Source organism: Phalacrocorax carbo, chromosome 2 (genome assembly GCF_963921805.1).
Source record: "Phalacrocorax carbo chromosome 2, bPhaCar2.1, whole genome shotgun sequence".
Lineage (NCBI taxonomy): Eukaryota > Metazoa > Chordata > Aves > Suliformes > Phalacrocoracidae > Phalacrocorax > Phalacrocorax carbo.
In genome coordinates, this window is record NC_087514.1 from 143516309 (window position 1) to 143528565 (window position 12257).

The following is a 12257-nucleotide window of genomic DNA, read 5'->3' on the forward strand; positions in this document are numbered from 1 at the left end:
TACCGAAGCACCTTCTACACAAACATTAGGAATCATACCTCAGAGACTTTATTTGGGGATCCTGACAAGTGAGTTATAAAAGTAATTCTAAGCAAACTGATTAGTGCATAAAAATATCCAGGAGGATGTTGATCCATTAAAAGTACTTGCAAAAACCACATAGATAGAGTCATTTTTTAAAGGAATATTTATTTTCAGTTCCATTTAAACAACCCACTTTTGTAACACATACTAAAATCTTTAGGAAACAGTCTAAGAAATTTCAGGATTATAGCCACAGGGATGAATTAAATGCATTTCAGTTCTGCAGATTAAAATACAGAATATGTTTGCACCATTCTGCATTTTACTACTTTGCTGCCTTTTGGTATGCTTTACATTAAAAATACATGACTGACACTTTTTATACCAGTAAGCCTTTTTATTGAAAAAAAATATTATTGCATTAAACTACATTCCCAGGAATTCCTTGAATAACCTAAAAAAAAGCCGCATTGCATGTACAATAGTGCAATTCACTTAGCTACTGTATAATATAAAACACTTTATACAGAGAATACAAAACAAAATTACTAGTTTACATATTATACTAGCCAGAGTATTATCCAGTTTTAAATATAAACTTAACACTTTTAAAATCAGTATGGTCAAATGGCATTTTTATGCAAATCTGCACAACAAATATACAAGTTAAATGTATTCCAGAAGTGCCTCAGTTACCCCCAAAAGAAAACCCAACAAAAAAAAAATTGTCATTGTGTAACTCAGGAAACCTTTTTATTGGAAATTTTAGTGTGGATGACCTGTTTCCTTGGATTATGTATCAAGAATATACGACCAAGCCAAAATAGATTATTAACTTGGAGTGTATATATCGTTGCCACCAGGATACTGTAATTCTTTTAAAAATCAGTCTAAGTTAAATCAAAATTGTAGCATGGCTCCATACATCAGGCTCAATTATGCTTTTAATTACAATAATGATACATATTTAAAGTACATTGCTCATGAAAAACAAATATGGCTGCAAGTAGAGCACATATATCATCTCAGCTGTGCTGATAATTTTATTACATATCTTCAAGAAAATCCCTTCTGTGTACTAAGAATGATATTAGACATTCCCTTTGTTGGTACCCAGTGATTGCTGTTTTGCTATTGTGCTCTTTCTTTTCCATCTTAATCTTTTTTTTTTTCCATCAATATCTCTCAAAATCCGTATTTCCATTGTTCCAAGAACTAAATTTATTCTTTATTTTCTATTCATTTGCCTTACCAGATCATCCTTGTTGGTTCATTCGACGATGCATGGACATCCTATGATTTGGTTCCTTCCTAGAATCCCATTGTCTTGTGCATACATCAAGGGAAACGTATACAACTATTTTCCATGAATGATCTACGTAGTAGGGTGTGGTTAAGTTTCAACTGGTCATGTTTCTTGCCATAGGAATTTCTACAGTATTAACACTTCCTGTAAGAAGCAGGGATATGAAATGCGTGTGTAGGCTTTAAAGATGAGACTAGTCTGTCATTTCTTCTGTTCCACTTTTTTCTCTTAGTGTTATCTAATTAGGTTCAAATGAATTTTTATACACAATGAGAACAGCTGTTTTTTCTTGAATGAAAATGGAACTGGGCTCATAAATGTAGAAGTTTGTAGGGCTGGAAATGCATCTTTTAGGCCGGTATTAGCCCTGACCTGGTAGTAGTGGCTGTGCCGCTCAGTCAACCTCTTCTAGGGTAGAGGTTGACCTGTTCCTTTAAAATGCCCAATTCAGAGTGTTCCTACAGAATTATAACTAACGTTTCCGAGTGGTCCACTGAGTAAGGGTTCTCCATCTGAGCAAGCAAGTACTAATTTTCAGAGGTGTTAAGTCACTTTCAGTGAAATATGTTTGATTCTGAGAAAATAAAGTTTCAGAAGTATAGGAATGATTTGTAAATTCAGATCTAATTTTGAGAATATTTTAATCCAAAAATGAAAGGAAGAATTTTAAAACTGTGGAAATATTTATTTTTAACATCTTTCCCAAAGAAAATTTCTGGCTTTGTTAATTCTGAAGTAATATTTTTAATTAAAGGAGTTCCCTACAATTAAAATGAGAAAATTAAACCGTAAAGATAAGTAACTCCAAAATGACATACCATTTTGTTAATAAAATTAATAAACCAGATGGGAATCCAAGCAAAAGATATTTGAGGATGCTGGTTTCACCAACCTTTTTCAATACAAAAATGTTTTGCTTCTGCTGACTCTCCAGATTTTTTTCCTGATAGCTTTTTTGATGGTTAAAACATTAAGTATCCAAAGAAACTTTAACTTTGAAATCAACTGCAAAACAAGCCATCACAAATTGTAAAGCCATTCGAAAATTCGGCATAATACCAATTTATGCTGAAGCAGCTGCTTTTAGAAATTAAAACAATTCCATTTTATTGCAATGGGTCAATCCAGTTTGACTAAAACTAAGTTAGAAAATTGGTCCTAAGTTTTATTTTAAATAATGAACTTAATTGCGATTAGATTTCTCATTTTCTTCAGATAGCCAAATATAATGGAATAAAATACTCCAGAAGTTTTTTAATGTGTTTTTTATCAATTCTGAAAGATACATTATTAATTGTGCACTACATTACTGCAAATGAATTGAAATTTTTTCAAATGTTTCTAATCCAAACAAACAGGTACTGTCCATCAGACACTTCACTCTCCAATTATACTGGGAACCATGCCTGCAGTCTAACCAAAATTTTAAGCTTAATTTCATGCTAAATATCTCATGTTGAGTTAGAAACATTATAAAAATACTCAGAATGTGCCATTCAAAGAGATGCAGAGCCCTCACCTCTTTCCAGATACACAGTTATTACTAGCAACTTCAACCACACGTTACCCTGAAGGCTGGATACATGCATTCAAACATTGCAGATTCAGAACTTCAATTTGTATGTTGAGAGTTTAGGAAGCCATGTGAGAATCTAGACTTATTTGTTTAGATTCAATATACCCTGAAGTGCTGAGAACTGTGTCATGGTTGTCTATGAGACTTGACCTGGAGAGCTGGTTTCTGCTCAAAATTTTACTTCTGCATTTTTTATTATTTTATAGGACCAGCCAATTGTTTATGTTATTTGTGAAAGGGACAAAACATATTTACACATTCCTTGGGCATGTCAGAGCGCTGTTTGGTAGGAAAGAAGTGTTGTGGCATTGGTCAAGGGTCATTGAGATTCAAGGCCGGCACATGCTGCTTGGCTACTCTGGGCTGCTGCAGCCCACCCCTGACATACCCTATGCTACAGCCACAGGCAGGCAATGACAAAGAACTTCGCTTCATCCCCTTCTTTCCTTTGCCTTCTTGGATGCTTGGCTCAGGGAAAAATGTAGCAGCCTGCTTGTGCCAGCACAGAGCCCCGTACACTAAGGGAATTTTTTGTTGTGTACCTGTGGCCAGACTGCAGTCCCTTTGCACTGTACGAGCAACACACCCTAAGGATAAAATCAATAAAGTATCTTTGAGATGTTGTTGTGACCCTTTTCTTCAAGTGTTAACTCATCACCCCTCACTCTGAGGATCCCCAATCTATTTTGGACAAGAGACAGAACCAGGGACTTGTGGTCCCAGATACCTTCTTTTTTGTTCAGTCTCAAATACCTTAATGAGACCAAGTACTATGCCGTTGCACATACACACTCAGAAAATATACTATGGGCATACACACTTAGAAAAGCAAACCTTTGACATGGTCAAGATTGCTCTACCTTAAATTGCACTGCTTGAAATCATTCATCAATGTCGACACTGTTGGTCCTATTGTATCTGGGAGTTGTGGTCCTATTCCTACTGTCAGTCACAGACTTCACTTATGGCTGTTCTTTCCAACATTCTGTAGAATGACACTAGCTGGACCCTGTCCTCCTTGTAATAGTATCATAAAAAACTTTAAAACAGCTTTTACTCAGTGATATGAGAATTAAATCAATATTCGTATGCCGTCAGCCAGAATGTGGACTTCAAAATATTTGCCATTGTACTCTCAGCAAAACAGTAGAATTCCCCTCAGACATGAGATTGAACACTGAATAGTTTATTTTATTCAAATTTGGTTTTGGAGCCATGGTGTAATCATTTGGGCTAGTTTAAATAGCTAGAAACACTGAAAACCTCTTTTATTGTCGGTAACTGTTGGGTCTGGCTACAGCAAGAATGGTGATGGGGCTCTTGCCCTTGGAATAATGGATGAACTAAGGGATTTGGATGTATAGCAGAAGGTGTGGCTGCATTCAAGTGTGGTGTGAATAAGGCTGGGATATATGCACTGTGTGGCAGTGCGGGGAAGGACAGTGGGGAAGGGTGGAGGGGAGCGGTGGAGACCAAATGCAATGGGTGCCCTGTCAGCAGAGCAGGGTGGGTGGGAATGAGGGCTGGTGCTAATGGGGAAAGTGGTATGGGGGCAAAATGTGCCTGAGAGAGGGGGTGGAGGTGTGCCAGGGAGAGATGGCTGCCTTGGGGATGTACAGATGCCGAGACAGCAAAGCGTTGCAGCAGTGTGTGGTGGATGGTGGTGACAGTAGCATGCTGCTGAAGAGGGAGGGCAGGAACTGCTGGTGTTGCAGAGAAGGCAGCTGGTCCTGGGGCAGGCAAAACTTTCAGGTGTTTTGCCAGAAGTTGTTTCTGCATATGCTGCTGGGCTTGCAGCTGCAGCAACCTGTATTTGTCTACTTCCTCCGGTGAAAAAGTGATAGGCTGCTGTGTTAAAGCAGGGGAGGTGGATTTACTGTACACTTCTGGGTCATTTACTGTATCATCATACTTCTGCATAGCACTGTCACAAAGAGAGTCTGAACTGCCTTCTGCCCGGTTTGAGTCCATGTTTACATCACGTAGTTCTTCTTTGGTCTCTGTTGAATTAGCAACAACAGAATATATATTAGAGGGAAAAGCACCAGGGAAATCATTTGGTACTGGGTCACAGCTTTGTATAAAGGGCTGCACTTCACTAATGAAGAGATTGGATTGTTCCTTTATTGCTGTGTTCCTTTTTATGCTTGGGCTCTGATAGTCTGTTCCTATTTGAATGATATCTTTAAATAGACAATGATCATAATCAGTGCCTGTTGAAAGAGCAACATTAGTTATCTCTGATGCTTCAAAGTTGTTTTTCTTCAGACTGTTTTCCAACGAACTGATTTCATTATGCCCTGTGTCATTTTTACCTATGCTTATCAGTTTCTCTGGCAAAGGTAGCATTGCAATGTCTTCAACCGATGATGAAAACTGAAGAGAAAAGTGACTTTGGGACTGATCCTTTAATTCTACCCCACAACTGTTTGAAAATCTCTCTGAATTGTGTGTTTGTTCCTGGATTTTCTTGGACTGCACTCTTTCTAAAAGTAACTTGGCTGTCGGTGACTTTCTTTTTTCACATATGTCTTTTGCCAGGGTTTCAGAAGAGCAGGTGGCAAAGTTTTTTGACTGACTGTTCACATTCAGAGAGTCATAATGTGCAGTTTCAGTTTTTCCCAGTTCAGTGTTAGAACTCCTTTCTGTGTCCTCTTTTGTTTTGTTGTTGCAGTTGTCAGTCTCTTTTGAGAAGGATCCTGAACTGCTACCTCTTGATATCCTGCTACTAGATGATCTTTCGCTACTTCTTGAATCTCTGGTGGAAAAAGTTTTGGAGCTATGGTAGTTTTGACTTCTACTATGCACTTTGCCAGAATGCCTATGTCTACGTCTGCTGTGTTTAGATCTGTCTCTGTGTTGTAAAACTTTACTTCTTGAACATCTTTGACATTTAATTGTGCCCCTCTGTGTACTGTTTCTAGTTCTGTGACTTCTACTATGACAAAGATAATCCTCGTCCGTATCATCAGAAGCGAAAATACATATGTGCTTTCTGTGTTTACATCTGTGCCTTTCAGCTGTCTTTCTTTTTCTTTTACAACAAAAAAGCAAATTATTTCTGCTGTGATTGTTTGATTTGGGACTCACGTAGCTCACGTAGCTACCTGTACCACTAACCGAAGTGTCTGAATAGCTGGAACGTCTGTCAGAGGAGGACTTTTGAGGAGATGGAAAACTCCAGCATCTTGTGTAACTTTCACATCCTTCATTTTCTGAGTACCTGCTGCTTGAACTGGATTTATAACTAAGGAAACTTCCACTAGAGTCTTTTCCACAGTCACTTATGTCACTGTTGCTGCTGGCCATGTCTTGAACGGATCTGCAGTCATTTTGGCTTTCACGTTTTTCCTCAGAATATATTAAATGACATTTTGCAGCTTTAGACTTTTTAATCCTAGACATAAAAGCAGAATAGGAAATGCTTTCATTTCTAATGTTCTGCTTTTTTCTTTCACAGCTATGAAAATGATGCTTTAAAGATCTTCTCAGTGTTGTTGCATGAAGACTTTTTTCTGTCACATAATCCTTTTGTGAGACATCAAGGTAAGCAGGCACTTTGGGTATATTTTCATTCAAATAATCTGTAAAGTATTTTTGACCATTTTCATTCATCTCTTTCCCTATGTCTGACTCAGCTTTTTGCTTGGCCTTTCTTGGATTTAGGGAACCTTTCATCTTCTTTGGTTTCAACAACTGATTATCTTGTTCATTTGACATTTGCTTGTATTTTATTAAACCTGAGGCTTCATTTTCATCTGCAGTCTTATTTATAGAGTGCTCTTTACAGCTTGCTTTGTTTGTTTCATGCTGTTTACCATCTCTGTGATTTAAAGAGAGTCTGAAGTCAAAATACAATGGATTACAGCCATATGAAATACAGGGCTCAGTTTTTGTAAACAAAAGTAATTCTGTGGGCCACTGCAGAGCAGTGGTGCCATCTTTGCTCACAACATGGAGGAAAGGTAATGCCTGTGGCCTAACCTCTTTAACCATGGTCTCTCTTGGAAGCGTTTCCATATTCCCATTTGTGGTTTCTGAACTCTCCAAAGATTTTTCTCTTTTTACCATCCCAGGACTGTCATTAATACTGCTTGCGCATGCCAGCTGAGGTTCTGGCTGTTGTGGGAGCTCAGGTAACTGCTCAGGCAGGTGGGCATTGCTGTATTTGTAGGTGTTTGGCTGTGTACAAAAATTGCTAGCTTGGTAAGAAGGTGAAATGGGAGTTTCCAGCAATTGTTCAGACTCATTCAATTGGCTCTCTTGCTCTGTTTCTCTAAGTGATCCAGAAAAATCCAAATTTGAAAGTTGCATTTTGACTTTGCAAAATGAAGTATGAGCACGGATCTTTTCTTCTATTTCTCTATCACTGCTTTTATCATTTTCCTTTAGCATTTTAGGTTTTGCAGGTACATAACTTGATGCACAGTTATGCAAATCCATTTGCTCTTGTGTAATAAGTGGCCCTTTATCCAAGCTTGCTTTTACATCCTCATCCAAAAGTGAACCAGAACGACAGCCCTCAAGAGCTTGCTTTATTTTATGGTTGGGGGATTCACTACAATCATTTCCTTCTTCAGAGTTCTCACTGAAGACTGATGCCGAAGACTCGAGCTTCAAAGAGACTTTTTTAGAGAATGAGAAAGACACTCCCGCCCTTTGAGAAGCATTGTTGCTATCTGGGAATAATTGTGAGACTTGATTTCCAAGTGCATGGGGTCTTTCAGCAGGGAATTGGTGCCTATTTACGATAAGCTGCTGTTTCTCTAGTACGCTGCTGGAGAAACCTTGTCCTGCTCTTGCGGTGGTTCTTTGAGAACTGGCTGTGAACTTGCTGCCCTTGTACAGGAAAATGTCATCTGGTGATTGCTGTTTTTCCATGACTAATCTGGGGGCTTTAAGCAATGGTCCACTCCCAGTGATGCTGTAAGGTAATAAATAAATAAATAACTAATTAATTAAATAAATAAATAAATAAGAAAGCAAGCTGTATTAAGTAACCAAGTTAAGACAAAATTTGCATTTGACAATGTCTGTCTGGTAAAGAAGGGTGTCACTCATGCCAAAACGAAGTTTCTGAAGTTTCTACAGGGTAAATGTGCAGCCTAGCCCTGAGCTTGGGCTTCTGTCTGGACAAGACAGTCTTTACATACAGGAAATTTTAGGATCTGAAGTTACCACATGAATGCTCTTTTTCAGAGTTATGCCCATGTACATCCAGAATAAACAGTATTGTCTTTACTCTGATTTTATATCAGTGAGAATCTGGTCTGTGCTAAGTCTTGGTTTTCTGAGAGACCACCACAAAGGAAATCATGTTCAAAATGAGACACGGACTTGCAGCATCTGCAGAATCAAACTCTATAAGAGAAAAGGCAGCATTTTGCTAGCTTGCGGGGTGGAGGGATGTATGTACAACATTTTAAAGTGTAGATTTTTATTTTATCTTTATATTATTCCATAGTAAATGACTTCGTGAAATAGTCAAAGAGATATTAATGCTAAAACTATCACCAAACATTGGTGGGGACAAGGACATAGGTGGATTTCCATCAATATTAATGGCAACATCACTGCTCTCAGTATCAAGCACCATTTGACTTACTTTGCCATATTCTCTCTTTCTGTAGTCTACTTTCATTAATTACATCTTTCCTCTCCCAAAACCTCTCAGATTTTAAATCTGTGGTTTAGGTTTTTTGTACTTACAAAAACCCCACAACCTATTCTAAGAAGGCCTTAATAAACATGGTAAATCATTGATTTCTTGCAATATATAATTAACTGAGATTGGAATGAATGTTGCTGCTTTCCGTTAGAGATGAGACATATATACCTACCGTACAAATGTTATTCCAAGTAATATTTTAAACATACATTTCATTAGAACAATTATCTACATTTCCTATCAATGCAGTACTACAGTACACTTACCTGAAAAAATTTTGGAACCAGCTTCATTAAAGAGTTTGATTAAAAATTAGAAAATATTTTAATTAAATGTAAGTAAATTACGACTGCCAGATCTGTGTAACAGCTATCTATAAATAGGCTAGCGTGTTTTATAAATGTTATAAAAATGCATTGATCTTCAGCAGTAGGAACGACATAAAGACTCCCTGGAGTAGGGTCAGTTTGGAGTATGAGAATATGTATGCATTTCTGAGAATATATTTGCATTTGCCATGATTTTGGCATCAGGAGATACTAATTCACCCCTATTTGTACATCAAGAAGGAATTATCTCTTGAAGGCGTGTAAACAGATCCTTTTCAAAGTCTCCTTGGAACAGCAAAATAAAACTGCATTTTCAATTTTCCTGTGCACAAGATTAACAGTAATTTGTTGTCAAATTTCATTAGCTCGTTGTAAGGAACTCTGTTGGAACTGAGACACAATACTCGGGGACAATAACAATTGTGTGTGTGTGTGTAGACTTTTGCGCAGAAACGCTGACTTTCTGTCTTGCCTGAGCATCTGGGAACGCTACCCCTCCACCAAGATCATGGTGCTCAGCCACGCGTCAACCTGTTAGTCATTACGAACAGGAAGAGCAAGCACTGTCTTTCCAGGCTCTTGGTGAGGGATTGTGGACTCCTGGCTCTTTCTAAAAGCAAACCTGGTTTTCCCCTCCCAGTCTCACTCTGGCTTTACTTTTATCACTGACCTTATCGGTCTCTTTGAGACTACATCTTCAAGTGCACGGGCATAAAGGCACCTTCCCACAGGCAGTTACATTTCTTTCAGTAGATTTGTATGAAAATAGAGTTGTAACCATAAAAGTGATACATTAGCACTAAACTGTTACATTTCAGCAGATTACTCAAAAGCAATTACTTAGGCCAAAATGGGTATATAATAAACTGTGAATGTTATTATTTCTGGGGTACAGTAAGCATGATATGAATTTAAAAGGATGTCAGTTTAATTATCTACTTAACTCATTATGGTCATAGATTAACAGAAACAATTGTTCTGGTGGCAATCTATTCTACTGAAGCATTCAGTGTCATTAAAAAAAGGAGATTTCTGAAATGTAGATGTTTATTAGTGCAAACTTTGTACTGTATCTTGATATTCATCAATACAGATAACAGTGTTGGGCAAACTTAACTCAGTTAATTACTTGTTTTTCATTCACTTAATGATACTTCTATTACTCTATAGAGAAACTGTGAGAATAATCTCAGTATACTAAAAGTAGTGAAAATGATTCACAGACTAAGTACAGATGCTCTAAAAGGCATTTTTCCTCTCCTATTCACTTACTACCAAATGATAAGACAGTTATACTAATCTATTCAGGTCAGTTTGAATAAGATAAAATGGTGATGATATAAAAACATCTTCAAACCTCTCAGTTCAGAAAAGAAGATATTAACTAGCTACAGGAGAAAAAAACACAAACCTTCAAACAGCAAATAATTAATTCAGGAGCTTTCAATTTTATGGTTTGCAGAACAGGAACATTTGGAGTTGGGGACAGCTGAAAACAGGTTACAGTATACACAATCTCTCTGCATTACAGAGTGTAGGAGTAAAAATGTGGAGATTTCTTCTGGGACTGAGGAAAGAGGGCATTAAAACATAATATAAATTTTAAATACTTGCCATTCTGATTGCTTCCGTAATTCTGCAAGCTGGTGGAGCCGCTTGAGTGCTTTTTCCTGTTTCTTCTCATCTTTCCATGACTTTGAAGCCACATTTCGAGCAAATTCCCTTTGTTTTAAATCTTTCAATCTCTGTGTGAAAAGAACAAAAAGAGAAAGGATTAAATATGTACACAGCAGATACATTTCCTCTTACTCAATTTATTTGCTTTTGTTGAAGTTAGTATGCAAATAGAGAGCAAAAATATGCATAAAATGTTATCATCCTAAGAAAAGATTGAAAATGCTATTTTTGTCTAACAAAACAACATGATTGGACCATCACTATCTATCTATAATATACCCATATATGAACGATAGCTTTTTAGTTTCTTATGAATACACAAATCTTTTGTGTACAAATACGTTCACAAAAACGTTTAATGTAGTAGAAATTTTCCTATTTAATTCAGACAGTTGGAATTTAATCCATAGGCAAATACTGGAATAAAGCTGATCTCGTGTGTGTAATATATTTTATAGATCTCTATACCTGCACAAGTATGCAGGGAGCTATGTGTGTTTCTGTGTTGGTTTTGTAGCTTTTAAAGACTGCATTTGTTTTTCAAAAGAGAGAACTACTGTCTGAAATATTTGATCAGGAAACCCTTTTATGGCCATTTTCACAATATGTTTTTTATCTCCTTGAGCATCTATAAATCAGGTAATTCCTGTTGGAGAGAACAAAATTCTTTGCTTTTATTACATTTTTTATTACATGGTTTTGCACTGCTGAAGGAAAGTGAAGAAGAAGACACAAACCAAAAAGTATCAGAAACATCCTCTGCAAAAAAAAAATAAATGTTGCTATCTTGTGTTTGAATTCACTGTGCTCTCTAAGACTCATCAGGTCATGTCCAACCTTCCAACTTCCTGGTTCAGATCCATGCTTCCATGGTCCGTGGCAGAAACACCTTCATCCCTTCACCACCTCTCCAATGCTGAGGTGTTTGGGGAAGGCAGGTCTACAAGCCAGAAGGGAGCTCTGGTGCATTCAGCCAGGTGCCTAAACTGGAAACCTTGAGGACCAGGACTGAGAACTAAACCGCTGCATCCGTTTGCCCCTTGGTCTGGAGGTGGCCCTGTGCTCTTCTGTGAAATTCAGAACTACAGTAACAACAACAGGAAATGCTAAATTTTCCATGGATCCCAGAGAGCTGTTTTAGCAAGCTAGACTTGAAGAAAAGCTTTGGTATATCAATCATTTTTAAACTTCCGCTCAGCTGCCAATATCTATGCCTACTTGCCTGTCCACCAGCACCTAGAGATCAACATCCTAATCACTGCCGTCGTCTCATGCTGTTGTTTCCCTATAGCATGACCAAAAGTGTAACATGCGTCAATCAGTAGGATAAACTGGAGGCTGACCCAGCATTGTAGCAACAAATACTGCTTTCTGCAGCTCAGGTATGTGGAGCAGTCTAGCCATGGCACACAGCTCTGCACAGGCCAACAGGTACCTGCCTTTGAGAAACAGGGCTGAAGACAGAGAGTCCTCAACCTGTAGTGGTCAAGAGAATGATGAATGCATTAGAGAGAACTGCTTTCTGGAGAGAGCTTTAGCTTTTGTCTGTAGACAAAGAGAATAGGTGAAAACTACTGTGTCGTTGCTGTATACAATCTAAAGAGATGGCAGCTTCTTCTTTCTCCAGCTAAAATAAAGTCATCCAGTTAGTGGCAATGTCATAGTATGACAGAGACG

The 12257-nt window shown here is 37.7% G+C and overlaps 1 protein-coding gene across 1 annotated transcript in view; it reads right to left on the reverse strand.

The window, feature by feature from the left end:
* Positions 1 to 200: 200 nt before the first annotated feature.
* Positions 201 to 12257, reverse strand: part of ZNF804B (zinc finger protein 804B) — a 45281-nt gene continuing 33224 nt past the window's right edge. Inside the window, exons 3-4 of the mRNA XM_064441820.1 lie at positions 10518 to 10648; positions 201 to 7830 (exon numbers count right to left, since the gene is read on the reverse strand). Of these exons, the coding sequence (XP_064297890.1) occupies positions 4140 to 7830; positions 10518 to 10648 (3822 nt within the window). The 3' untranslated portion in view covers positions 201 to 4139. The remainder of the gene's footprint in view (positions 7831 to 10517; positions 10649 to 12257) is intronic.